Genomic DNA, 13,336 nt, shown 5'->3' on the forward strand with positions numbered 1-13,336 from the left:
TTTGTAGGTCCTCAGAAATTTGAGGCGAAGATTGAACCAATCATCAAGGAGCTTACACTTGATGTGGGAATCACGTAAGTTATCGCTAAACCAGAAAAGTAGACCAGCCTCCCCCAGCTACAACCCGGGCACTGAGGGAGGAGCCTGGAAGAAGGGCATTCCCATGGAACGTGAACTCCAGGAGGGCGGTGCCTTGGTTTTGTTCACTCTATCCCCAGCCCCTAGAACTGTCCTGGCAAGGAGTGATAATAAGTGTTGCATGGATGAATGTACTCACGGAAGTGGGAATGGGTGGACAGAGGCAGGAAGCAGATATTTGCACTACGCAGAGATTGGATCCACCAGTTTCTTCCGCGAGCCCAGACTGGGCTTCAGCTTCCTCAGCTGTGTATGCCTTGCTTGGTTCCCAAGTCTGTTGTGAAGCCACAGTGAGAGAAAGTGGCAGGACTAAAGGTGGTACAAATGCCAGAGGCTGATACTGCTGTGCTGCACCTCCTTAGCCTGTACAAATTCTCCTCAGCCCCAGCTCCCTGGTCCCCAGCCTGGCCCTCTACTGCGGACCACTGGGGTGCCTCCCGTACCCAAGCCTGGGCCAGGCTGTCATTATGGTGCTCCTGGCAACCCAGATGCCGGGGGGTGTTGCTAAATCAACCTCAGCAACCGGATAGTTTGTTGGAGGCGGGAAGGTACGCCGTGGGTTCCGCCGCAGCTGGCGCTGGGACTAGGCGCACGCCCGTTGCCATGGAGACGGGGCGGGGCAGGCTCCGCTCTCGGGTTCCCGCGCGCACGCGCCCACGGCCACGGCCACGTCCCGCCGCGAGAGGGGGCGGAGCGAGCGTGCGCGGCGGGCGCGCGCAGGCTCCGTAACCGAGCCCTGAGCCGCCTGCGCGGATCGGCGTCCGCAGCGGGCGGCTGCTGAGGTGAGGGCCGGGCCAGAGAAGAGGCATACCCGCTGGGGCGTAGGTCTGGGACCCCTGTCCGCCCTGGCGCGACCTCAGGACTCCCCGTGTCCCCTCCGTGACCCCCGCGGCCCGGGCCGCTCTTTGCATCGTCTTGCCCACAGATGGCCTCGGGTCCGAGGGCCTGGATGCGACGTTGGGGCAGCCCCTACTCTTACGGGCAGCCCACTGCGGCGGCCACCGGTGCAGGGCATGCCCCGGGGCCGTGGAGGTGGGGGAAAGAGGCGCGAGTCGCGTTTTAACTCCGCCCCTGTCCCCCAAGGCCGCGCCTCGCAGCCTGGGCTGCAAACTTTAGCGTCCCTTAAGTTACAGATGTGCGTGGGGCTCCGTGAGGAGGTGGGCGAAGAGAAAGGCTCTGAGTAAATAGGCGAGGCCCGGGATGAGCAGGGGCTGGAATCCGAAAGTGGGAGGCGGCGGTCCCCGACCCACCATAGTCCACCCGCTGCCTGCTAGCACCGAAGTTTAGCCTAGGACTGGGGCCGTTTAAGGGCCCGGCCCTCCGCCGCCTCGCATGTGAGCGGCACCAGGAAGCCGGCTGGGCGCAGCCATCCCTGACGCTCGCCGGCACCGGCCGCACGCGTTCATGCCGGGCCTCCGAGCGGAGGGGAAACCGAGGCTAGAGGGAGGGCGCAGTCTGCCCAAGGTCGGCGGCAGCGGCAGTTTCTGAGCGCCAAGTGTGGTTGGAGCCCTCCAGGAAGAGGGGCGTGACCAGAGCTCCAGTGAAGAGCCCTGACCTTGTAAAGCTAGGTTTAGCTTCTGATTTCCCCCAAAGGGTTTGAGAATGGGACGACGGTGCTTTAGAGGCCCCGGTAGGCTTTCCCTGAGGAGGGTAGTCAGGGCACGATGGTCGGCTCAGTGGTTATTTCCTGGGCAGGGGTGGCTGTTCTTTCAGCTCCCAGCACTGGAGCGCTCGGCTCCTGCCGCACTGGATGCAAGCAGTTACTAAAAGTGAGCCTGGCATTTCAGGTGAACTCCCAGACCGTCTTCCTTTACTTTTGAATATAGGGGAAATTCATGTTACGCCTCCCCGTGCCGACCAAGCCTCTGAGACGCACAGGTGCATTCCCCCCCCCCCCCTTTCTGAGCAGTTTGGGAAGTGAGAGGAAGAGAAAGGTAGATACTAAGTTTCCTTGAGGAGACAGGAAGTGTTCAGCTGAAATGGCAGATCAGGGTGAGAGTCTGTCATTCCCAAGGCAAGTGGGGGCCTAGATGCTGAGAGTTTTCCAGCTTTGGGCTCAGAGATGTCCAACAAGGATTTAATGCTTGAGCCTTTCTGGAAGCCAGTCACCAGAGAAGAGAGAGAAAGTGGAAATGGGGGCCTGGAGTCAGAGTGTCTGGGCTTGTGTTGCCTGCATTTTGGTCCACGTGGCTCTGTTTAATACCTGTGTTACCTTAGGCAAGTCTCTTAACCTCTAACCACTTGTACCTTTAGCCTTACCTACCTCTTGATTGCTTTAAGGTAATGAAGTAGCTGTGTTTCAACATTTAGACAGTTCCTGGCATATAGTAAGTGTTCTGTGGAAGATTTCTCATCATTATCAAATAAAATTGGAATGAAAGTAACTGGAGATGAGATGAGTAGGACAGGCAGAAAAGAGAGAGATACTGATGGGTAGAAGCACAGATGGGTGAGACTAGTGGGCAACACCTCAATTTCCTGACACAAAAAGTTTAGAAATTTACTTTGCCTCTTTGTGAGCAAATACTGTGTGCTCATTGACTCCAAAGACGGTTTTTTTTTTTTTTTTTTTTTTTTGCATAAAATCAACACCCAGCACCCACAGGGAAGAAATAATTACACAGAGCTAAGTTTTCCACAAAGCTGCAGTGTGGCCTTTTCAGCTTCAAAACTTTTTAAATGTTAAATATTACTTTTAAATAATTGAGGTGGGAATGTCCCCCCAGTGGGTCACATGGCTCCCTTCCTCTTTAAACAGTCTTCTCTGGGCTGTGATTTATTCCCCCCGCCTGGGCAACTCAGGTCAAGCCCTCCTTGTAAGAGGGTTAGGCCTCTGACCCCAAGCTGCCTGAAGACCTAGGCAGCCTGCCTTGAATAGCTCACACACTGGCCTCTGTGTTACGTTCCTGGGCCTGCTGTTGAACAGCTTCTTTTCCTCTTATGGATAATTTTTACTTCTTCCTGCTATGCGACTCCCCTTTTAGCAGCCTTTTCCTCTTACTCCTCACTGTTTCTTCTATGGGCTGGAAAATTGGGATGAAGCTTGTTAACATTGGTGGTTCAAGTCTGGGAAGCTTAGTGTTGGACTTTGTTCTAGCTGTTCAGGCCGTTTTGCTCTGGTCTTTCCTCTGGTTCTGGATGGGTGAGCTTGCTGGATTGCAAGGTCCCTGAAGGCCAGATGTACTTAGAAAAGGAGAGTTTCTTATGGAATTCTCTTCCTGAGGCACATTTTCCCTCACGGGTTTTTGTTCGGTATGGTTTGTCTCCCTGTTCATTAATAAGTGTTTGAACCCTAGCATTTGCCAGTCCTCCCTCTGGCAGTCCTCCCTGAGGCTTGGGGAGGCTGGGCTGGTGGCGTGGTTCAGCTGTGGGGAGGAAGAGGTAATGTGGAGGAAAGGCAGGCTGGCTGGTATCTGGTGCATCTTGGGGGAGACTTTTCAGGGCCAGGAGTATGTCTCTGGCTGACTCATTCCTGTGCCCCTCTATGACTCAGTTTCCCCAGGTATGACCAGGGCTGCCAGCTCACAGGTAGAGCTGCTCTGAGATCCTCACCAACTGCGATTAAGAAATAAAGAGGCTTGTGGCTTCAGTCATCCTTTGTAGCTCCCTTCTAGGTCACTCTGTGTGTAAACACCTCTGGCCCCTCCCCTCTCTGGGTCAGAGCACCCAAGGCAGGACTGAGGAGGTTGGGCCAGAACTGCTTGGCGGGCAGGTGGGCACATTGTCAGAGCAGGCTACCAGCCTCCTCTCCCTTCTTTCTCCTTTACAGCTGCCTTGAGGTGCAGTGTGGGGGGTCCAGAGCCATGTCGGACCTGCTACTACTGGGCCTGATTGGGGGCCTGACTCTCTTACTGCTGCTGACGCTGCTGGCCTTTGCCGGGTACTCAGGGCTGCTGGCTGGGGTGGCAGTGAGTGCTGGGTCACCCCCCATCCGCAACGTCACTGTGGCCTACAAGTTCCACATGGGGCCCTATGGTGAGACTGGGCGGCTTTTCACCGAGAGCTGCAGCATCTCTCCCAAGCTCCGCTCCATCGCTGTCTACTATGACAACCCCCACATGGTAAGGAGCCTCCATGGGGTTCTGCTCCATTGATGGACCTGGTGGGCCAGGGCTTCTTTGGGGAGGGTAGTTTTGGTTGCTGAGGAAAGGGTGGGAGAATCTTCAAGCTGGCTTTCACACCCCTCCTCTAAGAGCTTGAAGCGCCTTCCAGATTTAGCCTGGACTTCTGCTCCCAGCATCCATATGTGGGCTTTCTGTTTGCCCAGGTCTGGTTCCCCTTGCCCATGGCTAATTGTGGATTTCCAAATGCAGTGGACTATACCACCATGAATCCCTAGCTTCTGCCAGGACTTTGGTCCCCTGCCTCCTCTTCTTGTCATCCCTCCTTCCATCTCCATTTGGGGCCAGTGCTCTAAGGCCAAGCCATTCAGATTCTGCCCACTCTTTGGGGTTACATCTTGCTGTTTCTGTGCTTTCCATCCCTCAGCTCTCCTGCCATAGTTGTAGGCCCTTGAGGGCTGAGAGGGCAGTCCCTGGGCATGGGGCTTGGAATCTTACCTCTTCAGCCATTCTGATGCCCCCCAACCCAGTGATATGGCATTTCCTTAGACCTCAAGCTGCCTAGTTGGGAGATGGCCTAGGGGGCTAGTGGAGCCAGATGAGCTACTAAGATTGTTCAGAATGCTGATGTCAAAGACTAATCCAGCATCACTAGCACCCTGTGGGCGTCTGGCTGTTCTTACAACCTATGGTGAGTCAGAGCTTGCCAGTGTAGCCTACTGCTATGCTATGGGGTGGTGCTGCCCACAGCTGGATGGGCTGGCAGCTCTGTCAAGGGTTCTTCAGCCTCTAATACTAAGCTGTGCCAAACCAAGCATTTGAAATCCCCAGCTCTGATTTCTTTGCCTGGAGAGCTCAAGTGGACAAGCCCTGCAGCCTACCCAATGCCTGCTGACTGGCTCACTGGGGCACTAGTTGAAACAGGGTGTGCTGGCTCCCTGTCTGTGCCAGGTTCTACTCTACACCTACACTCTGGAGATGAATCAGACCTGGCTGTGCCCTCAGGAAGCTCTGTGTGGCTGACATGTCAGCCCCACACAAGTGATTCTGCAGCAAGACACTGTGCTTGATGTCCACAGAACTTTGAGCTGTAGGTTCAGGGAGGCTGCCATGAGTCTGCTGGGGAGGCTCAGAGAAGGGGTAGATGTCTACTGGGCCTTCTCACGTAAGTAGAATTTTTGCTCTGTTGGGAAGGGGTACTTGGCTAAGAAAACTGCGACAGCAAGAGCCTGAAGACATGGGATGACCGGAGAATTGTGGTTAGTAGACATGTTGTGGGTGGAGAAAGGTGGAAGGGTTTGCTCAGCCAGGTGGTAGGGAAGTACAGCAGGTTGAAGAGAAGGGTGTGGCACAATTTGCCACCTTTGTTTTAGGAAGTTAGCTGAAGGGCAAGTGGAGGAGGGAAGGAGATGAGGCAGGAGGCCATAGAAGAGATTGGGCTGGGCCCAGGTGAGAGGTGACATGGGTTGGTTGAGGTTTTGCAGTCACATGGCCAGGAGATGGCACTAACTGAAGTTGGGAGCACTGGAGCCTGAGTGAGATGGGACAGACAGTGGGCTATGGGGAGCTCCTAGATCAGATGTGTGACCCTCACCCCTTCAAAGGCTCTGTTGTGTAAGCCCCTGCTCCTCCTTCCACACCTGGCCCTGTCAGAGCCTTCTGCAAGGAGAGTCCTTGCATCTGGCTCTCTTCCCATTGGCATGTCTGCCTGTTCTGGAATCAACATGTTGCCTCTTGGGTTGGAAGTGCTAATTCCTGGATGGGAAAGGGCTAAGGCAGCAGGGTACTCTGGGGTCAGTGCTGGAGGCTGGTCTAGGGAAGAGTGAGATGGAAGAAACCTGGCATGGGATATTCTGGCCTGGTCACTGCCTCCTGCAGCTTTCCCAGAGATGTGGTGGACCCCATGGGGTGGGCCCTGGGTCTCCAGGGTTGGTTGGTCATAGTCTGACTTGGGTGCTTGTCTGGGGGACTGTGGCCTGAGAGCACAGCCTTGAGGCTAGCAATCCCGAGTTCTGATTCTGTCCCATCACTATCCTGCTGAGTGATCTTAGGCATATCACATAATCTTTCTGAGCCTGTATTTCCTTGTCTGCAGAGTAATGATAAAATACCTGCTTCATAGTAGACTGAGAAGAGTTAAGTGATATAGGTGAGGCATTTATCCCAGCACTTAGCCCTCAACAGATGCTTAACAACAACAAAGACAGGTGGGAAAACCACTTGTGCTAACATGTGCTGAGAGGTCAGACTGAGCAAACCTAGACCCTTGGCCTGGCTGTGGTCATTTGGCTGGCACAGAGGATGATGAACAGGTCAAGATGGCCCTTGTGACCCTGCCCCTCCCAGTCCTGTGTCAGTCCGAAAGACACCTGTGTCCCCATTTAGAGCTACATCACACGCTGGCACGTGGGATGGCTCAGGGACACTTGGGTCCCCATCTACTGTGGGAGCTGGTCATTGCATTCTCTGCCTGACAGAGATTGTAACAGGTTCAGGGAACCATGGATCCCCAGGCTTCAGGTGCTCGTGGCTATCACAGACTGGTCCGGAAGGACCTGAGGCCTCCTGGTCCACAGTCCCTATTATGGAGGGGAAAACAGGTTCAGATAGTAGGAGTAAGGTGCTGATCTCATACGTTTTTGTTTTCATTTAACAAATATCTGAGCACCTGCTCTGTACGAGGCTCTGTGTTGGGCACTAGGGTACCATGGGGACCAGGACCTGCCAGTGTGTGGGTGTTAGGAGCCTAGAGGAAAGGCCCCATTCTGGTCCTGGAGTGGGCTGAGAACCCAAGCTTTTTGCCCCCTAGGCTGCCTCCACCAGCAGTATGCAGTCTGGGGCATGCTCTGGTTCTCAGAGAAAGAGAATAGAGGCTGACCTGTTGAGTGTCCCACCCCCATTGTGTCCTTCCCTTGCCCAGAGCAACAGGTGCCAGTATCTGCTTCTCTGTGAGTGTGGAGAGGCAGTGAGGCTGTGTCAGTCTCTGTGAGTGGGGTGGTGAGTAACCAGGTGAGAGTTGCCACCTTTAGATGCTGCCCACCCCCATGAGGTATGACGGACAGTTCCCTAGGCATGCCTCTTCCTGTCCTCAGCTGGGCAGGGAGGAAGCTGGTCCCACCTAGGCTGGGTGTGGACTCAGGAAGTAGCACAAGAAAGGGTACCACTAAGGTGGGACAGTGGCAGTTGCTGTGGACCTGTTCATAGTAGCTGCTGCTGGAGCTCTTAGCCTTGAGCCCTGGAGTCCTATATGGGAAGAGGCTGCAGGTCTGGGTGAGTGGTTCCTGTGAGGCAGGAGGAAGGATTCCATTCTCCATCCCTGAAAGCCTTGGCATGGTTGGGGATGGGAAGGTAGGGAAGAAGTCTCTTGGGAAGTGGACAGACCCTGGCAGGGGCTCATGGGTGTACTCACCCACCTCAGAGCCCAGCATTCATGGAGTGTGGGCCATTCCTCTTCAAGGTATGCAAGGGAAGGGGGATGAGTTCAGAGATAAGGGTCATGTGTAGGTGGATATCAGTCACAGATCTGCTACCTTACACACACTGGTCCATACTGCCCTTGCATGGCTGAAGAAGGGTCCTGACTAGAAAAACTGCTCTGCCCTCAGCCCTGCTTCTGGGGTGGGTGCTGGGGGCTTGGAAAGTGACTTCAGGCTCCCTTTTTGGGCCTTGTCCCTCTGGGAGCCTTCAGTGTTGGAGGGGAAGGAAGGAGCTGGGAAGACCCTGAGTGCCTCGCTTGATCCTGGCCTGCTCTGGCCCGTGGACAGGCCCTAGTAGATGGGCTGCTGTCACTGTGCCTGTGGGCCCATCCTGTCTGCCAGGCTGGCCCTTTACCTCCTGCCCCACTCCATGCCACCACCACTACCGCTGCTGTGTTTGGGACTTAAGCAACCTGCCTGCTTGCTTGTTTGGGGAGCCTGGCTGGGGCAAGAGGAGTGTGGCAGCTAGTTCAATTTATGTGGACCTGTATTTGCTGCTTACACCTACCACCTAGGAGGTGGTGTTTGCTCCAGGCATGGAGTGGGTTGGGGAACTGGTGGTACTTGCTTCTGCCTTTAGTAAGCAAGACTGCCATCAAAGCCCCCTTTCCCCTAGTCCAGTGAGAACCAAGGCCCAGGGCCACTAGGTCTGCAGGGGCTGAGGCTGGTGAGAGTTCTGACATAGGCCTGTGTCACACTCCCTCTTCCCTCAGTATGTGTGGAGAGGAGGCTCCCTGCCCTCCCTGGAGGCACTTAGTTTGGATGGAGCCTGGGAAGGGGTGAGGGAGCAAGATTTCCCAGGACTGACCTCCTCAACAAGGGCAATGGGAATGTGGGCTGGGATGTTTCCTGAGGGCCCAGGCTGCCCCCTATCCTGGTTACTCCATGGTTATTTTCTGCCAAGTGGAGTCCAGGCATTTGCTGTGCAGCAGGTTAACTATGTGGAACAGGTCTGGAGGCACGAGCTCCTCTCTGCCCACTAGAACTGTCCTTGAGGTGAGGTGAGATGAGGTGTGAGAGGAAGGGGCTTTGGATTTGCCCTTATAGGTTTGAATCAAGGCTCCACTGCTAACCAGTGTGTGACTTTAAGTGACTCACTTGGCCTGTCTGAGTCTGTCTCCTCATCTATCACATGAGAATAAAAGAATCCCTACCTCAGGGTTTTTGTTTTATGGGGGCTAATTGATAAGGATATGGTCCAATACCCAGCCCTTAATAGGTGGGTATCACACTTGACATCCAGTCCTGCCTGAGGACCTCATGCCACTGGGACTTTGTACTTTTAGGGACCCTGCCTGCCTTTCTGGTTTAGTCCCAGCCTCCTGCGGGTTGTCTGGGCAATGTGAGGTGGCAAAGTACAGGGAAAAGCCATTGTGAAGCCTGCTCCTTGCCAGGGCCAATTTCTCGGACTCTTGGATGCCTCTGGGTTGTGTAGTGCAGCTCTGAAGCTGGTCTGCTTGGGTTTGAATCCTGACTTCAGCACTGCCTTGCTGTGTGATATTGGCTGAATCAGGAACAGGGGTGAAAACAGTACCAACCATAGAAGCCTGTTTGGATTTAATGAGCTTAGGCTTGGAAGGCAGCACCTGGGGAAAGTGGTGAGTGCCTGGTCAGATATCAGCTATTTTTAGGATTCTGTTTGAAGGTGTAGGGGTATAGAGGAAGGTTCCTGAAAGGTTTCTAAGTAAACTCACCTTTGAGGGCTGGTATCTTGTTGACTCCTCTCTTTCCTCCCGAGCCTGAAGAATGAGTCCTGTCCTCTGGCCTGGCTGTCTGCATCATCTCGTGTCCTGACTGGTGCCTGTCTCCATGTGCCTTTGGGCGTAAGCTTCCCAGGGAAGTTGGGGGTTGGCGTGTTGACCTGTAGTACCTAGGAGGGCAAACGAGGTCCCATATCAACCCTCTAGTCATGGGCCAGTGCAGCTCCTCTATTCCCTTGGGAGTACCAGTGCAAACGAAGGGCCCTGCCTCTACTTTCCCCCTTAACTTGGGTAGCTCTGGGTCAGTAGGCTGGCATGGGAAGAGTAAGGGCAGCCCTCTGTGCCTGGGTTTGAGAGATGGTGCTGCTGTCCCTGTCAGGTTGTGTAGGTTGTGGGCCTGGGGTTGGCTGTTTCTATTAACCCTGAACCCAACGGCTACATTTGGTCTGGGCCGCTGACACCATTTCTCATTCCTGCATCCTGAAAGATTATCAGTCTTGTCCAGTTCCCAGACTCATCAAAGTCTTGGCTTGGCAGGGGCCCTGAAGTGGCTATCTTTACTATAGCCTCACGCAACAGGGTCAGCAGGGCACTGTGACACCACTCAGGAAGGGCCAGTGGGGCCAGCCTTAGGACTAGTTCAGACCTGAAAGCTTCAGGTTCTAAGCAGATTGCCCTCTTCTCCCAGTAATGGGACTTAGGAGGCTTCTCTGCCCAAAGGAGATGCTCTGGGGTCTGGCATGCCTCTATTGTTTTCCTGGTACTCTTGCTTTGAGGACACATCCTGGATGGGCTTGTCTTTACCCCGAGTGGTGGTGGGCCTGGCCACTGCCCTGTTTCCTGGGTGTGGTTCCTTGTAGGTACTAGTTCTGATCCAATTCTTGTTCTGGGCAGAGGTACCCAGAGAAATAGCTGATCTGGGGAGGAAGAGGAGCAGGCAGGTAGAGCTGGGAGGCCCAGGCCTGTGTCCTAGGGTTAGGCCCAAATAAAGATACTGCATTGAGCCAAGGTGGATGGGGTCTCTTGCCCGTCGGGACATCCCAGCCTTCTGGGTGCTTGACAGCCTTAGTAGGCCTTTTCCCTGGAGGCGGGTCTGGGCTTTACTGGGAGGCCAGGAAAGCTTTCTTCTGCCACTGGATCAGCCTTGCCACTCTCTGGGTTATTTTAGGGCCTGTTCCATTTCCTTCTTGCTGGTGCCTTGTTCAGCTGCTTCCCAGCTTCAACTTTGCATGGGGCTGCTTAGTGGGTGGTAGGCTTGCTGAGGGACCTTCTAGGCTCCCACTTAGGCCAAGGCAGGGGAGGGGGTAGGAAGTGTTCTTACTTGTAGAATTAGGGGGTTGCTCAGCCAGGAAAGGAGCTGCTGTGCCCCACACACCTCCTGGATCCTAGGAGCCCTGCCTTCTTAGCTCCCTTCTTCCACTGTGACAGGAGCTCCACCTTTTCTCCAGGTAGAGGGAGAGGAAGTTTGTTACGGTGCAGGGCTTGTGTGTGCATGCATGTACTGTCACTGAGCATGCCTCAAGAACTTTCTGTGTGCGCAGGATCCTGGACCTTTTTGCCTAGAGGCCTGGAGTAATGGAGAGAGATGGGGAGGCCATCAGTTACAGTGCAGCACAAGACCTTCTCCCTGGTGGGTACTTGGGATCAGAGAGGAGGGGCTGCTTGGTGGAGAGCAACAGAAGGCTTTGAAGGAGAAAGTTGAGCTGAGTCTTGCAGGATGGGCAAGAGTTTCCCAGGCAGAAGGGACTCTGGAATAGAGTGAAGAAGGACATTTCAGACAGAGGAAGTAGCTTACGCAAAGGCAGGAAGCATGGGAGGACGTGGCATGTTTGGGGAGCTGCAAATAGTTTCATGTGGGTGTGTGTGGGGGTGTGGCGGGTGAGGAGGCTGGCAAGGCGGGCTGGGCCAGAGCCTGGATCCATCCCTCCCTCTGCCATGCAGACACTCAGTAGGTGCCTGCCCATCTGAGCTGTGGCCCCTGCTGGGGCCTGAGGCTGCAGAAGGGGAGTGCAAGGTGAGTGTGTGGGCAAATTCATGCAGTATTATGTAGGCCACTCCAAAAGAACCTTGCCTACTTGGCTTGTGAATTTAGTTTCATCCTAGAGGTAAATTGGGAGCCATTGAGCGGTTCTAAGCAAGATGACCACATGTGTTCTGTTGCCTTTTGGCTACTGAAGAGGATGTTGAGCTGGGAGTCCCATGAGGGCTGCTGAAGCGTTCCCAGGAAAGACCCTGGAACTCAAACCCAGGCAAGCCAGCAGTAGAGAGGAAGAGATCAAGTGACCTTCCACTTGTTTCTCCATGTGACTTATGTAGATGTTTCTTTTGCACAGCACAGGTTGGTAAGGTCAGGGACATGAAGATAGGCTTTGTGGCAGGCAGTGTCCCTTGGCTTGTCAGCAGGAGGTCCACCAGGTAACTTCCTGCCTATATCTGGTCATGCTCAAGTCTTGGCGTGTGAGTAGGGCAGTTGCACCATCTAGAGACAAGAAGTGGTATTGCAGTGGTCTCCTGTGCCTCTGGGTGGGGTGGGAGGAGTTTTAGGCCAAGAGAAGTGACTGTGTGCAAGGTAGACTTGTGGAGGTCAAGAGAGTTTACAGCAAATTATTGGGGGAGAAGAGAGTGCCACTGAACCACTCTGAAAGGCTCTCCAAGAGGGCATTTGAACCTGAAGGACAGGCAGGGAGGAGCTGCATATTCAGAGGTTTGGGTCGCTGGGCATTCTGGGCCATGGACAGTTGTTTGGACTGTGTCATAGCTACTAATAACCAACAATTATGGAGCACTTGCTGAATGCTGGGCCCAGGCTAAGCTCTCGTGAAGTTTCTTGTTTAATATGGCAGTTCTGTAATAGGTATTGAGGCACTGGGGCTCCCAGAACCCAAGGGACTTGTCTAGAATCACACGACTCAGATTCACACCATGGCTTGCCTCTCTCAAGCTGTGTTTCTGACCACTATACCCTGTTGCCTGCTACTAAAGCTCTGAGCCCGGTTTGGATGCCATAGGATTCAAGGGGGCTGCAAGGGGACCACAGCCACAGGCAGTTGAGGGTTACCGTTAGGGTCTGCTTAGAGGTGAGAGCCTGGAATAGGTGCCCAAGTCCCAGGCAAACTGTGACTAAAAGGAAGGGCTGGGTTGGCTTCAGCAGAGGAGGCCATTCAGGGCTGAGAAACCCCCAGGGGATTTCAGAGAGGGCTTGGAAAGGGCTGTAATGGGAGGGAGAGGTGAGAACAGGTAATAATGACTTCACAGTGCTGGGAAGGAGGGGTAGGGACAGGAGTAAGTGGAGGTAGAGGGAGAAGCCTGTTTAAACTTAGGGGTCATCCCTGTGAAGGTGAACTGCTGGCAAAAAAAAAAAAATTTTGTGGTGGGTGGGGAGAAAGGAGCCTTTAGAGTTGAGCAAAACCCAGGATTGAGGGTACAAGGTCTGTGCTGAATCTCTTGGATTTAAGATCACATGCCTCTGAGGGCTCAGCCTGAAGGCTGGTACAGACTTAGGCACCTGGAAAGCTGACATGGGAAACAGGGAGCAGTAGGTGAGACAAAGTGAGGCCTCCTGATGCCAGGAGGAGAAATGAGTACTGGGTCTTGCAGCCTTGGGTCAGTCCTAGGAAGTGATGGAGGCTCACACGGGAGCCTTACATGGCTAAGGTTTCTGGGAGCCAGAGGAGGGAAGTTAGGTAGGGAGAGGAGCAGAGTGGAAAGTGCAGGCACTAACAACCTATAGAGACTTGAAGGGGAACCCAGTGGTCTTGGCTTTTAGCCAGGAAGGGACTTAGGAAGTGGGATAGGTCCCTGGATGGGCCATGGGTTGGAGAAGAAGTCTAGAGGCTCTGGTGATGGTAGCTGGCCCTACGAGAGGGATGGGGAGGATGATCTCTTCACAGAATTTCACCAGCAACCCAGAGGCCAGTGATCCCAATTCTGTGTCCTGACAGGTGCTTCCTGCAGCCCCTCC

At 54.2% G+C, this 13,336-nt stretch overlaps 1 protein-coding gene across 12 annotated transcripts in view; it reads left to right on the forward strand.

The window, feature by feature from the left end:
• Positions 1–878: 878 nt before the first annotated feature.
• Positions 879–13,336, forward strand: part of TEX264 (testis expressed 264, ER-phagy receptor) — a 32,921-nt gene continuing 20,463 nt past the window's right edge. The window contains exons 1-3 of one of the 12 annotated variants that reach the window (XM_077990293.1): positions 882–963; positions 1,834–2,016; positions 3,908–4,199. In XM_077990293.1, the coding sequence (XP_077846419.1) occupies positions 1,889–2,016; positions 3,908–4,199 (420 nt within the window). In that variant the 5' untranslated portion in view covers positions 882–963; positions 1,834–1,888. 12 annotated transcript variants of the gene reach the window in all.

Source organism: Macaca mulatta, chromosome 2 (assembly GCF_049350105.2).
Source record: "Macaca mulatta isolate MMU2019108-1 chromosome 2, T2T-MMU8v2.0, whole genome shotgun sequence".
Classification (NCBI taxonomy): Eukaryota; Metazoa; Chordata; class Mammalia; order Primates; family Cercopithecidae; genus Macaca; species Macaca mulatta.